The 15,789-nt window shown below is 37.6% G+C and overlaps 1 protein-coding gene across 4 annotated transcripts in view; it reads left to right on the top strand.

Annotated features, from left to right (window-relative positions):
* Positions 1-15,789, top strand: part of ATP6V1H (ATPase H+ transporting V1 subunit H) — a 119,697-nt gene that overhangs the window by 14,784 nt on the left and 89,124 nt on the right. For all 4 annotated transcript variants that reach the window (XM_025393210.1, XM_025393211.1, XM_025393212.1 and 1 more), the window contains 2 exons: positions 11,208-11,321; positions 14,302-14,406. In XM_025393210.1, coding sequence (XP_025248995.1) covers positions 11,208-11,321; positions 14,302-14,406 — 219 coding nt within the window. The remainder of the gene's footprint in view (positions 1-11,207; positions 11,322-14,301; positions 14,407-15,789) is intronic.

Below are 15,789 nucleotides of genomic sequence, written 5' to 3'. Positions count from 1 at the left end.
AGTTTCAGAGTTGTGGACCCATACAACTCAATCATTGAGGAAAAGCAGTGTAGTGATTCTTCAAAGAGCTAAAAACAGAACTACCATTTGACCCAGCAATCCCATTGTTGGGTGGATACTCAAAGGAAGAGAAATCGTCCTACTGTAAAGACATATGCCTGTGTTTGTTCGTTGCAGTGCCATTCACATTAGCAAAGACATGGAATCAATCTAAATGCCCATCAGTGGCAGATTGGATAAAGAAAACGTACATATACTCCATGGAATACTATACAGCCATAAAACAGAATGAGAGCACGTCCTTTGCAGGAACATGGATGGAGCTGGATGGAGGTCTTTATCGTCCAGCTAAACTAGTAAACTAACACAGGAACTGAAAACCAAATATCGCATATTCTCAATTATAAGTGGGAGCTAAACAATGAGAACACATGGACACAAAGAGGGGAACTTCAGACACTGGGGTCTACTCAAGGGTGGAGAGTGGGAGGAGGGAGAGGATCAGAAAAAAATAACTATTGGGTACTAGGCTTAGTACCTGGATTATGAAATAATCTGTACAACATACCCTCTTGACATGAGTTTACCGATACAACACACCAGCACATGTACCCCTGAACCTAAAATAAGAGTTGAAAAAAACACGTACACACGAAAAACAAGCCTTTTACCTAGTGTTCAGTATTTGCAGTTTTTTATTTTTAAACTCGGTATATAGTCAGAATACCATGTTCAAGTTTCAGAGTGAGTATTTTTCATGAAATACTGTAAGAGTCATTTCTGTTGTATTCTATTTTAGTTTTTTCCTCATCCTTGTGCATTTCATTATTATTATTTTTATTACTTTTATTTTTTTGAGACAGGATCTTGCTCTGTTACCCAGGCTGGAGTGTAGTGGTGTGATCTCGGCTTGCTGCAACCTCTGCCCCCCAGGTTCAAGTGATTCTCCTGTCTCAGCCTCCCGAGAAGCTGGGATTATAGGTGCCTGTCACCACGCCTGGATAATTTTTATATTTTTAGTAGAGATGAGGTTTCACCATGTTGGCCAGGCTGGTCTCAAAACTCCTGACCTTAGGTAAATCTGCCCACCTCGGCCTCCCAAAGTGCTGGGATTACAGGTGTGAGCCACCATGCCCAACCTGTTTTTTATTTTTGAGTATGTAAAACATTAACGTGTTTCCAAAAGTCAAAACTATACAGAAAGATATACTTAGAGAAATGTCACTAATCCTAGCCCATTCCCACCTCCCTCTCGTAGGTCAGCAATATCATTGTTTTTTTTTTTTTTTTTGAGACGGAATTCCGTCCTGTTGCCTAGGCTGGACCGCAGTGGCGCAACCCTGGCTCACCTCAACCTCTGCCTCCTGGGTTCAAGCAATTCTGCCTCTGCCTCCCGAGTAGCTGGGATACAGGCATCCGGCACCATGCCTGGCTAATTTTTGTATTTTATTTTTAGTAGAGGCGGGGTTTCACCAAGTTGGCCAAGGTGGTCTTGAACTCCTTACCTTAAGTGATCTGCCTGCCTCGGCCTCCCAAAGTGCTGGGATTACAGGTGTGAGCCACTGTGCTCAGCCCAATATCATTGGTTTTTGATTTTTTTCTGTGAACATAGACAAGCAGACCCATGTATGTTTTCTTATTTCCCCCCTTATTTCTATAAAACACTTATTAGATATAGTCTCTTATTTTTTGCTTGTTTAAAACTTAACAGAATATGCCAGAAATCATTACATGTCAGTTCATAGAGATCTCATCTCCCTGTTCTGTTTTTGACCACTACGTGGTACCCCATTAGTAGATGTACCATAGTTTACTCAGCCTCTGATGTAATGATGGACATTGTGATTGGTTCCAAATTTTAGAATTAGAAATCATGAAGCAAAGAATAACCTTGTGCAAATATATTTTTGTGTTGGGTGTATATTTCATGGTAAATTCTTAGAAATGGGATTGCTGGGTAAGAGGGAACTCCATATATAGTTTTGTTAAGATATTGCTAGATGTTCCATTTTGCATTCTCATCAGCAGGGTGTGAGTGCCTGGTTCCCTGTAACCTTCTCAACAGAGGGCATTGTCAAGCTGTTACATTTTTGCCTGTCAGAATGATGTCCAAGGTTGAACATCTTCAGCTGACCTTAAAGGTTGCTTTTACATTTTTTTCCCTGAATTATTTGCTCATGTCTTTGCCCATTTTATTTTTAAGAGTTCTTTATATATTAGTCATATATCTCTGATACAAAGTGCAAATATTTTCTCCCAGTTTGTTATTTCCCTTTTTGTCTTAGCTTATAACATTTGTCACAGGGTGACACAATTTATTTTTATTTTTTATGTAGTCTAATTTATCAAATTTTTTTAAATCTAGATTTTGAGTAATAGAAAGCTTTTCCTTATACCCGAGTTTACAGTGGAATTCACCAAGGTTTTTTTCTAGTACGTGTATAGTTTCATCTTTAGTTAGACATTTGGCCTGCTTAGAGTTGGTTCTTGTCTATAGAGGTGTGTGTCTAATTTTATGTTTTCCAAATGGCCATTCAGTTGACCATTTATTAAATTTTCAGTCGTTGCCATAGTGGTTGGAGATGCTGCCTTTAACATTAAACCTCCCTATATAACTAGGTTTATTTCTGTACTTTTTATACTTTGCTTCTGGAATGCCTGTGTATTCATGTTCCAGCACCACCCAGTTTAATGATAGAGGATCTTATAGCTAGTTCCCTTTGCAGTTTTTTTTTCCCCCCAGTATTTACCTAGGTATTCTTGAATGTTGTTTTTTTTTTTATATGAAATGGAATGTCAGGTTATTTGATCTATGAAAAAGTTTGTTGGCATTTTTACTAAGTTGTGTTAAATCTTTAAGTTACTATTAAAAAAAAAAATCAAAACAAGGCCTGGCACTGGCTTGTGCTTGTAATCCTAGCACTGTGGGAGGCTGAGGTGGGAGGATCGCTTGAAGCCAGGAGTTTGAAACCAGCCTGGGCAACATAGTAAGACCCTGTCTCTATTTAAAAAACTAATAATAAATTTATAAGTTAACTTAGGGAGAAATGACATCATTATATTACTGAATTTTTCTGTCTAAGGACAAGGTATGCCTTTCCATTTGTTAGGTGTGTCTGTGTCTTCAGGAGTGTTATAATTTTCACATAATGGTTTTGCAACATTTCTTGTTAAGTTTATACCTTAATATTTTATCTTAATTATTACTGTTAAAAACAGCATTTCTCTTCCATTTTATCTCTGAACTTTTGTTTGTTAATGTATATGAAAGTCATTGATCTCCGTATATTTTCTGTTTTGGTACCTTAGTGAATTCTTTTATTTGAATTAATTTTGTGATTGAATTTTTCTCTAATTTATAAAATTTGTGAATTATAAATTTATAACATTTTAATTAAAAATTTTTAATTAAAATTTTATAATCTGTTTTTGCAAAAACATAATTTTACTTCTTTTTCAATTCTTATGGGATATAAAACAGATAATATTACTTTTTTAATTCTTATGGGTTATAATAACTTGTCAATTCTTAGTTTTTGAGTGCTATTATTAAGAATAGGTGTTGAGTTTTGTCAAAGGCTATTATTTTCTGGGTATCTACATAGATAATTGAGTGACTTTTTTTCCCCTCTCGTTAGATATATCAATATGGTGAATTATAGTAATGGATTTTATAATACTGAACCAAGCTTGCATTTGAGGTTAAATCCCACTTGGTCATGTGTCTTATTTTCTTTATATGATATTGAATCCTCTTTTTTGTTATTTAGGATTTTTGCCTCAGTGTTCATATGTGTAATTGGTTTATAATTTTATTTTATTTTTTGTTTTCTTCATTTGGTTATGTATCAGCATTATACTTGCTTGATAAAAAGGATTTGGCAGTTTTTCTTTATTTGCTATGCTTTGCAACAATTTATTTAGCATTAGCACTACAAGCTCTAAGTTTTGGCAGAATTCCCTTGTGAATACATCTAAACCTGTTGTTTTTGGTGGGGTAATTATTTGATAGCTTTCTCTATGTCTTCTACAGAAATTGGTAATTTGAGGCTTTCTATCTCAAATGGTGATAATTTTGGTAATCTGTATTTTCTCTGGAAATCATTGTATTGAAGCTTTTACATTTATTTTCATAGAAGACTGTAATCTTATTAAATCTTATGCTTCAAATTTTTTTTCTCTATTTCCATATTATGTCCCCATGTCATTTCTTAGTTTGTTTATTTGTACTTTCTGCTTTTTTTATTCCTTGATTAATTAGTGTTTCTCCCCCGTTTTGTTAATTTTTTTCAGAGTCAGGATTTTCATATTAATTGATCTATAGTTTTTCTGTTCTCTACTTTAATTTCTGTTTTTGCCTTTATTATATTCTTCCTTTACTCTTTTTTGTTGTTTACTTTGTTCTTTTTCTAGCATTTCGAACTGGGAGTTTTAACTTATTTCAATTCTTCTATTAAGAAGAAATAAATATTGGCCGGGCATGGTGGCTCACGCCTGTAATCCCAGCACTTTGGGAGTCTGAGGTGTGTGGGTCATGAGGTCAAGAGTTTGAGACCAGCCTGGCCAACATGGTGAAACCCCGTCTCAACTGAAAATACAAAATTAGCCAGGTGTGGTGGTGCACGCCTAATCCCGGCTGCTGGGAGGCTGAGGCAGGAGAATCACTTGAACCTGGGAGGTGGAGGTTGCAGTCAGACGAGATTGTGCCATTGCACTGCTGCCTGGGCAAAAAGAGAGAAACTCTAACCCCCCCAAAAGAAAAGTATTTAAATATATGCATTTTCCTTTGATTACTGCTTAAAGCATATCCCTTCAGCTCTGATATGTAGTGATTTAGGATTTTCTTAATTCAGTTTCTGTGTTCCCTTTCACAGAGGGTTAATATTTATATTTTAATTTTCAGGCAGAAATGCTTAAAACATTTTGTTAAAGATTTCAAACTTTATCATGTTTTAAAAACATTTCTACTTTATGGAATTTACTGATACTTTTATTAGTATATGATCAATTTTATAAATGTACCAGGTGTACTTGAGAAGAGGTATTCTTTCTTAAGGGGTGTAAGTTTGATTTATATTTATCAGATCTACTTTATTGATGATGTTATTATTTAGGATACAGGTTTTCTATACCTTTACTTTTTGTCTACTTTTTTCTTAGTCTGCTTTTTTTTGTACTAAGAGTGGTATGTTAAACGTCTCCCCGTTATAAATGCAATTACTATTCTAATATCTTTTGTAGTTTTCACTTTATAAAGGTGGATGCTGTATTTGGTGCATATATACACATTAGTGTTATATTTACAGTGAATTGTGGTGTTTATCATTAAAAGTGTCCCTTTTATCATACTTAATACATTTTGGCTTAAATTATACTTTAATACTGGTATGGCAACTCATGGCTTCTTGTTTCCACTTGTCTGCATATCTTTCTTTGCCTGTCCCTTTTTTAGGTGAATCATTTTGTTCTAGGTAAGTCTTGTATACAGTATAGATTTGGGTCTTGTTTGTGAGTTGAAACCCCTTTTTCTTTTAATAGGTGAATTAAACCATCCACATTTATGAATATTACTAAGAAACTCGATCTCAACTGTCATACTGTGTTATAATTACTGTGTGCATTACTATTTTATTCTTTATTATGTGTTTTGTTTGCATTTGTATTAAACTTTTTTGGCATTTAGGAAGTTTTCTGTGTTCTATTGGTTATCTTTGTATTTATATCCCTTTAATGCTGTTAATCCCCTGTTTTATTCATTTATAATTTCATTTGTCATTTTTAATAGTATTTTTTGATTTGCAACAATCAATGAATTTATTCTACTTTTCCTCTCTTCTCATTTTTAGTGGCTATTTTTTACTTTGTCAGTAAAAAAAATAATACAACATTTATTATTATTCTACCCTTGTTCCCACTTTTGTTTTGTTATATTAAATTTTCACCACTGGGTCTTTTGCCGAAGTTTTCCTAGGGATCTCTTGATTAGATGAAGCTTATCTGCTAGTAGGTTCCTCAAGAATGTCTTATGTGTACAGTAATCTTTAAATTTTTGCATTAAAATTTTTTCCTGTAATCTTAAAGAGCAGCTTGGCTGATACAGGATCTCTGGTTCACAGTTCTTTGACTTTTGAGTCTGTTCTCTGTTGAACACCGTATAATTTAGTTTTAAATTTTGATACCATTTTGCTCTTTTCTTTCATTTCTTTCCTGAATTCCATCAGCTATGTTTAAATTTTCCCTTATTAGGGGCACATTTCTCAGTTTTGGTTCTGAATTTCTGATTCAAAGTGGTATTTTATTTTTCCAGATGTTTGAGGATATTTAATTCAGTTTGCGTTGTTATGTTACAGTTTTGTTTTGCAATTTTTTTGGGGGAGAGAAATTTCATCACCTGCGATATTTTGATTTGCGTCTTTTGGTTTCTTTTTATGGTAGTTTTGTATCTGTGTGGGGTTCTTTTATCTATTCATATCATGGGTTTGGGTGGTTTATAATATTCCTCACTCAAGAGGACCTTTTTTTTTCTTCTTCTTTTTTTCTTTAATACATGGTCTCACTTTGTTACCCAGGCTGGAGTTCAGTGGTGCAATCTCAGCAATGATTGCAATCTCCACCTCCCAAGTTTAAGTGATTCTCATGCCTCAGCCTCCAGAGTAGTAGCTGGGATTACAGGCTTGTGCCACCGTGCCCAACTAATTTTTGTATGTTTAGTAGAGGTGGGATTTCGCCATGTGGCCCAGGCTGGTCTCGAAATACTAGCCTCAAGTAATCTCCCTGCCTTGGCTCCCAGAATTCTGGGATTCAGGTGTGAGCCATCGCACCCGGACTCTCTCTCTCTCTTTTTTTTGAGATGGAGTCTCGCTTCATTGACCAGGCTGGAGTGTAGTGGCATGATCTCTGCTCACTACAGTCTCTACCTCCTGGGTTGAAACGAGTCTCCTGCCTCAGCCTCCTGAGTAGCTGGGACTACAGGCATGCCCCACCTTGCCCAGCTAATTTTGTTGTATTTTTAGTAGAGACAGGGTTTCACCATGTTGGTCAGGGTAGTCTCGAACTCATGACCTCAAGTTATCCACCTGCCTCTGCCTTCCAAAGTGCTGGAATTACAGGCATGAGCTACTGTGCCTGGCCTCTCTCTCTCTCTCTTTTTTTTTTTTTCTGGTGAGATGCAGTTTGTTTGTTTTATTCTCTCTCTCCCTCCTTCCTTCCTTTCTTTTCTTTCTTCTTTCTTTCTTTCTTTTTTTTTTTTTTTTGAGACAGAGTTTTGCTCTTGTCATCCAGGCTGGAGTGCAGTGGCACAATCTCGGCTCACTGCAACCTCTGCCTCCTGGGCTCAAGCAATCCTCCTGCCTCAGCCTCCCGAGTAGTGGGATTACAAGCGTGTGCTACCACGCCTGGCTAATTTTTGTATTTTTAGTAGAGACAGGATTTCATCACATTGGCCAGGCTGGACTCCAACTCCTGACCTCAGGTGATCCACCCGCCTTGGCCTCCCAAAGTTCTGGGATTACAGGTGTGAGCCACTGCACCCGGCCTCTTTTGTTTTGTTCTCTTTTTTTTTTTTTTGAGACAAGCTCTCACTCTGTCACCCAGGCTGGTGTGCAATGGTGCCATTATAGTGCACTGTAACCTTGAACTCTTGGGCTCAAACAGTCCTCCCACCTAAGCCTCTTGAGTAGCTGGAACTACAGGCGCTTACCACCACACCTTGTTAATTAAAAAAATGTTTTAGTTGTAGAGATAAGAGTCTCATTATATGCCAAGGCTGGCAGTTTCTTTAATAGATGACTTTCTTTTGGTGGGGGCAGATTGTATGTCCTTGGATTTTTTTTTTTTTTTTTTTGTCTCATTTTGTCTTGCAGAACCCTGAAGTTTCCTCTTTTGCTTCTTTTTCTGCCACCCAATCTCCTAAAGATGCTTTTTCTTCTTCTTCTTTTTTTTTTTTTTATACTTTATTATCTCTCAGAAATGATGCCTTTCCAAGACTGCTCCCTGCTCCCTGTAGCCTGTGCTCTGGTCTACCAGTAGTCTTTTTCAGTTTCTTCGTAGTTAGAGTTTATTTTATTTCATGGTGGTAATTGTAGATCCACCTTAGAACTTCTTCCTTTCTGTGCCCATATCCTTCCTTCTACACACATTTTTCAGATGCATCTTTTTTTCTTTTTTGAGACGGAGTCTTGCTCTGTCACCCAGACTGGAGTGCAGTGGCCAGATCTCAGCTCACTGCAAGCTCCGCCTCCCGGGTTTACGCCATTCTCCTGCCTCAGCCTCCCGAGTAGCTGGGACTACAGGCGCCCGCCACCTCGCCCGGCTAGTTTTTTGTATTTTTTAGTAGAGACGGGGTTTCACCGTGTTAGCCAAGATGGTCTTGATCTCCTGACCTCGTGATCCGCCCGTCTCGGCCTCCCAAAGTGCTGGGATTACAGGCTTGAGCCACCGCGTCCGGCCTCAGATGCATCTTATCATCCACAAAAGCTTATGGTGGAGTATGAGAGATAGCTTTTGCTGGGACTTTGTGTTTCTTTTATTATGGTTAATTACAAATGTGGATTCTCTGTCTTGTTATCCTGAGGGCATGGGTTTCGTGTAGTTTTTTATTTGATCTTTTTGTTAACCTTTATTTATGAAAGATCAGTGGAGAGATTCAGATTTAGGTAACTGGTATTATTCTCATCTACCAATTCAATGTATGTATATGTATGTGTGTATATATATACACACACACTATATACAAAGTATATATATACACTATGTATACAAAGTATATATGTATACAAAGCATATGTACACTGTGTATACACTATACACACACTATATACAAAGTATATATATGCACTATACAAAGTATATATATACACTATGTATACAAAGTATATATGTATACAAAGCGTATATACACTATACACACACACTATATACAAAGTATATATACACACTGTATACAAAGTATATATACACACTGTATATAAAGTATATATATACACTGTATACAGAGCATGTATACAAAGCATGTAAACAAAGCATATATACACACTATGTATACAAAGTATATATATACTGTATATATACAAAGTGTATATATACAAAGTGTGTGTGTATATATACACTTTATATATACAATGTGTGTGTGTATATATGTTTTTTATATATATGTGTATATATATGCTTTTTTTTTTTTTGAGATAGAGTCTTACTCTGTTGCTGAGGCTGGAGTGCAGTGGCCTAATCTCGGCTCACTGTAACCTCCACCCACCAGGTTCAAGCGATTCTGCTGCCTCAGCTTCTGAAGTCACTGAGACTACAGGCACATGCCACCACGCCCGGCTAATTTTTACATTTTCCGTAGAGATGGGGTTTCACCATGTTGGCCAGGCTGGTCTTGAACTCCTGACCTCAAGTGATCTGCTTGTCTCAGCCTCCTAAAGTGCTGGGACTACAGGTGTGAGCCACTGTGCCTGGCCCAATGTATATATTTTTATTTTTTTAATTTTATTTTTGTTTTCTTGAGACAGAGGTTTGCTCTGTTACCCAGGCTAAAGTGCAGTAGTGTGATCACAGCTCACTGCAGCCTCGAACTCCTGGGTTCAAGTGATCTTCCCACCTCAGTCTCTTGAGTAGCTGTGACCATAGGCGTGTGCCACCACACCTGGCTAATTTTTTATTTTTTTGTAGAGATGGGGTATCACTATGTTGCCCAGGCTGGTCTTGAACTCCTGGGCTCAAGCAGCCCTCCCACTTGGCCTGTCAAAGTGCTAGGATTACAGGTGTGAGGTACTGCACCTGGCCCTCATTATAGTTTAGTAATTGATTTTATTTGTAAAATTTTAGTTACATGGAGAAGTTTATATATACCTTTATCATTCAATTCCTTGTGCTATTTATAATAATTTTCTTTTTCTATTTTTAATCCTATCATTTCATCCTTATCACTTCTGAACAAAATGCTTTTTGACAGAATTGCTTATGTTTCCTCACATGCTTAGTTTTTAGCACATGATTTTGAGGATTAAATTGTTTTCTTTGCCTGGATGTCAACAGCAGTTGCTAAGTGTACCTGACCAGAAGGATTTCTTTACCCTTATTCTCTTAAAGGTCTGTAACCTGGGTACCTCTACCAATGAAGCAATGATGGCTCATCTGAATTTTGGATTCCTTGATAAAATCATTGTCACAACTCCTTCAAATTGTTATTCTAAACAATAATGACTCATTACCTAAGGAGATAGTAGGCTATTCCTCGAATAGGTAATTATTAGTGTAGACCAATATTAACCAAAAAAACAAAAAAACAAAAAACACTATATTTAAAAATAATTAAATGTTAATCTGAAAATAGGAATTTTTTGTTTATGTGGTTATTTGTGCTTTTAAAAAGTATTAAGACCCACAGATCACCGCTAAAGAACTTAACATAACCAAATACCACCTGTTCCCCAGTAACCTAGGGAAATAAAATAAATAAATACATTAATAAAAGTTTAATCAGAAAAAGTATTACTATTGCTGATATGGTGGTGTAGTAAAAGAATTTTGAAAAAAGTATTGCTATTTAACAACTGTATTCACATAATGAACCAGAAGGTGAATCTCAGCCAGTGATAGAGAAAATTTAAGTGAGTGGTGAAGTTTTAATAATTGGAACTAAGAATTTTCTCTTACTCAGATCCTATGTCCACTGGTAGTATGTGCTGTTTTCTGCTGTCTTTATTTATCCCAAGTTTTCTACCGTGATATGCTAAGAAGTAACTTGAACATTTAAGATTCATTTAATTCTCTGTTTCCCTTGCCTATTTGTTAGTAGTTTAAGGTGTATCTAGACCTACTTTGCGCTCTTCCTGCTCCCTTTCCGATTTTGATTTCCCTTGTGTGGCAGCCAGGTGCTCACACTTGGGTGTTGGTGGTGGGTGTGGACCTGCTACATTGGGAGTAACAGGTCAGAGGTGCAGGCCGAGTAGTGTAACTTGTAGTCTTACACTTTGTGATTTAAAATAATCATAATCATTAAAGGTGATTTTTTTAGTAAAATATCTGTCCCTACTACCATCCCTACCCCCTGCCCCGTAGTAATAATGACAGGCAAATCACACATACACACACTGAAAAAAGAAAGAACACAGACTGATGGGAGGTTGAGAAGTGGTGCACAATTGTTACATTCTTTAGCAAAATGTGTTCTGATTAGTGATACCATTTCTTTTCTTTTTTAGGAAAATCATCAGCGTGTTAGCATTTTCTTTGACTACGCAAGACGTAGCAAGAACACTGCGTGGCCCTACTTTCTGCCAATGTTGAATCGCCAGGATCCCTTTACCGTTTATATGGTAAATTTTGAATTGATTGGATTCTGTTTTAAAAATTTTTTTAAGTAGAGAGGGTCTCACTATGTTGCCGAGGCTGGTCTTGAACTTCAGGGCTCAAGCAATCCACCTGCCTTGGCCTCCTAAAGTGCTGGGATTACAGGTGTGAGCCACTGCCCCCAACTGGATTTTATTTTTTTTTTAAATACAAAGAAGAAAGGTTTTTATTTAAAAAATTTTGTTTAAGATTGACAGAATTGTGATTACATTCTCATTTAGGTAAGAAAGAAACCTGGGCCTTTTATGTCCGTTCCTGTAGGAGTAACTACTGTGCCCTTTGTGACATAGTAACCTGTCCGTTCCCATAGGCGTAACTACTATGACATTAGCTTTCCATATCGGTGTTCAGTAGAGAAAGGACATTGGGAGTTGGAAGGAGATAGGGTTGCTCTGACGCAGTTAAGGTTTTGTGGACTGCAAGGAGTGCATCAAAGCCTGTGGAGAATTCTCACATGTACAGTGTTTGTAGTGGGGTTAACCACATTTTACTATATAGAAATTAAATCTTACTTTGAAGCAGCTACTGTGTTTCATTTTTATTTTAAGTAATTACTTGATTGCTTTTCAATATCTTAAATGCACTCTTGTTTTTTTTTTTTTTTTGAGGCGGAGTCTCACTGTGTTGCCAGACTGAAGTGCAGTTGCGCGATCTCGGCTCACTGCAACCTCCGTCTCCCGAGTTCAAGTGATTCTTCTGCCTCAGCCTCCCCAGTAGCTGGGATTACAGGCATGCACCACCACGCCCAGCTAATTTTTGTATCTTTAGTAGAGACGAGGTTTCACCATGTTGGCCAGGCTGGTCTTGAACTCCTGACCTTGTGATCCGTCTGCCTTAGCCTCCTAGAAAGCTGGGATTACAGGTGTGAGCCACCACACCCAGCCTACATTCCTGTTTTAAACGTAGGCTATGTTTGGAAGCCCTAGTACTGAAGAATCTTTCGTGGAGTCTGAAAGCAGGGTTGAGAGAATAAACCTTTGTACAAACAGGCGTTCTCTATTTCCACTGGGGAGTGGGCTACGGGCTGGGGATGGCAGGAGCTGTTGGGGGGCATGTAGCTCCAGAGGCTGCTTGTTTCAGTAGATGTTTTTAAAAGTTTTCAAATCAGGGGCCACTGGCAGTGAAACATTTTTGAGCATGTATGTTGTCTTGCTCCCTCCCTCCCTCCTTCCACATGTATATGTATTCATATGGTATAGTTATATATTGTATTCATATAGTATATTTATATGTTGTGGACATTATGAAATATCTATAAAAAGAGAAATTAAGGAGGACTGATGAAATACACTGTATTTTAAAGAATACTTTTTTAAAAGCCAGTAATATATTTCCCTCTTTAAAATTGTAGAGGTTTGTTGTCTTCACTGGTTTAAATGTCCTCCTAATGGTATAACAACAAAACTGACAAATACATTAAACAAATACACACTTAGGGAATGGTTCATTATTACTGTGCAGCCAAATCCATGTTAACTTCTTGATGATTTCATTTACTTTTGGCCAATCTTTCACATTCTGTGGGAGACTCCCATTGGTTTACCATGTGCTGATAAAGAGCTTATGCTAGCTTATGCTCTTGTTCCTTTGTCTTGTGCATGCACTGCTGATGATATTTTCAATTCTTGGCCTCCTAACAGTAATCCCTTTAAGTCAGTTGTCTATTTTGTGACAGTAAGATGAGTTTAAACTAGATAATGTATTTATAAATTCATTTAGCTGGACATGTGAAAACCTCAGCATGTCACAACTCAATGAGCAAGTAAAGGCGCCCCTGTTAGTCCCTATGTTGTGGAATTTCAAATACACCAGAACACTTAAGTGTCTGACATTCTGACCTTGGAAGTGCACCTGTCAGTCTGGTTTGCTGTATTCAAATGTAAGAACAAACATGAGTCTACCAGCATGGGAAATTATTTTGAGGTTAGCTAGTGTAGCCTTTCATTCTCTACTGGGATGAATTATTGCTGAATGATTTGGAGTTTTAAGGCAGTGATTTTCTTTCAGTTCTGATAGAATATTTATTAAATTGGTTTGTGTATGGAGAACTAGTACTTTATATTGCCTATTTAATTTAAAAAATGGTTAGTTTTATAGCTTGAAGAAAATGGAGAGATCTTTGAGGAGAAAGGATATTTATTTATGTTGGGAGAGATGACTAATACCTATGATGTATATTATCCTAAGAAATGGATTTTTTTTTTTTTTTTTTTTTTTTTGAGACAGAGTCTGGTTCTGTTGCCCAGGCTGGAGTGCAGTGGCCGGATCTCAGCTCACTGCAAGCTGCGCCTCCCAGGTTCACGCCATTCTCCTGCCTCAGCCTCCCGAGTAGCTGGGACTACAGGTGCCCGCCACCTCGCCCGGCTAGTTTTTTGTATTTTTTAGTAAAGACGGGGTTTCACCGTGTTAGCCAGGATGGTCTCGATCTCCTGACCTCGTGATCTGCCCGTCTCGGCCTCCCAAAGTGCTGGGATTACAGGCCTGAGCCACCGCGCCCGGCCTAGAAATGGATTTTTAAGTGTTAGAACTCCCAAGTGGCTTGGAATGAGTGTCGGAGAGGCTGGCAGTTTGTTGTAGAGATTGTTTAGATTTCTGGCAAGTGGTTTGGTGACAGTCTGCTTCTAAGACAGATTTTTGTGTTCTGTTTTTTGCTGGTCATATAATGAATTCCAGTCTTACTTTTGAAACCCAAAATAATTCAGGGAGTGTCAAGAAATTCCTAAGACTCAGCTAATTTGGGTTCACTTTGATGGAAATATTTAAAAATATATTTTTAATGTTTGTTTCAAAATATATTTTAAAAAATGAAATATAAACTATTATTTTTAGAGTGGTTGAGTGTTAAGAAATTGTGTAGCAAAATTGTTACAAATCCTTTTTTTAAGGTATATGATGTGATTTTTAGAATTAATGTTGTGTTCAAATGTATTTCTTATTTGTTTTCAGGCAGCAAGAATTATTGCCAAGTTAGCAGCTTGGGGAAAAGAATTGATGGAAGGCAGTGACTTAAATTACTATTTCAATTGGATAAAAACTCAGCTGAGTTCACAGGTAAAAGAAATTTTTTTAAAGTACCTTTGAAGGGAATATAACATCCATGTTCTTTTAAGCTATTTATAGTAAATATGTTAAATTACAAAAATGTTTTATTAAAATAATGCCATTTTGAACTTGACAAACCAAACTACTGTCAGATATGGGTAGTGTGCTTTGCTTTTTCTTTCTTTGACTGGCTTCATTTCAATCCTTTCTGTCTTTTCTGCCACTTGGGGTTTCTTATTCATGCTTTTCAGGGGTCAGGGAGTACCTTTCTTCTAGGTGGCTGCCAAGATGATACAGGCTGGAGAATTGAAAGGACCCACACAGCTCCAAAGAGCACGTGCGTGTGAGGCTTCGATAAAGGAAAAGAAACGGTACAGCAGGAGAGAGCATGCCTCGGGCCGAGAGATTTCCAGGTGCAGCTCCCTTGGCTGCCCCAGGATTGTGAACCACCAAGATTTGTGCGGGAAATCTTGGTTTTGGGAGAGCTCTCTGAAAGTTTCGAGTGAGATCTTTTATGCCCTTTTGGTTACATAACCAGGCTAAGCTGTCTAACGATTACACTAATAAACAAACTGGTCCTGGGTGCCACCAGGGGCATTTCAAACTGCAAACAGCATGTTCTAGATCTTTATTAGCTAACCTGCTTGTCCTTGTCTGGCCGAGTCCCTCCCATGCTTCCAGCTCCCCCTGGGTGAGCCTGGAGCTGTCCAGTCCAGCTGCAAGAGGACAGTGTCCCACACAGTGGCTCGTTCTCACAATTTCCCAGTTTCAGGGTGGGATTAGTTAGGCCTAACGAACTACTTGAAGCATGCCTACTGGTCATCTTGGTTGCTTGCAGGCCTTTCTAGCTCTATGTCTTCGGGAGGAAAATAGCCTGTAGGTGTGATGGCTTGGAAAATGACAAGTTTTCTATTTTGTCTTCATGTTTCCTCAGGATAGGGCAAAAGATAGGACACAAATGATGGTTCTGTGGAATGATAGTTTCAGGCTTACAGGGATGAAGTGTAGTAGGTATGAAGAGGTGTGGTGTTTGATACTCAGAAGAGGAGAGAACTGAAGGTGGACAGGGGAGGAGGATTCTGGAGATGAAAAGGTAGAAGGGAATGAGATTTTGATGTGAGGGTGACCTAGAGGAGGAATGGGACCAGGAGAAACAATATTGGTAGGTTGTTAGATTACAAATAAATGTCTATTCGAAATTTTTTGAAAGTTGCCATTTAAATTTCAGGTGACTTTATTAACAGATTTTAGTTTGAGGCATAAGAAAGACACCACATTTTGCTTATATTTACTTTTTGTCTTGTTGCCTGCCTTTTTTAGGGGAGCCTAATTGCCATTTATGTTTGGATAGAGATATTTTAGAGTTTCTTGATCAAAATCTTTTTTATGTAA

The sequence above is a fragment of the Theropithecus gelada genome, chromosome 8, assembly GCF_003255815.1.
Source record: "Theropithecus gelada isolate Dixy chromosome 8, Tgel_1.0, whole genome shotgun sequence".
Lineage (NCBI taxonomy): Eukaryota > Metazoa > Chordata > Mammalia > Primates > Cercopithecidae > Theropithecus > Theropithecus gelada.
Note: the sequence above shows the minus strand (reverse complement) of the source record. Positions and strands in the feature narration are given on the sequence as shown.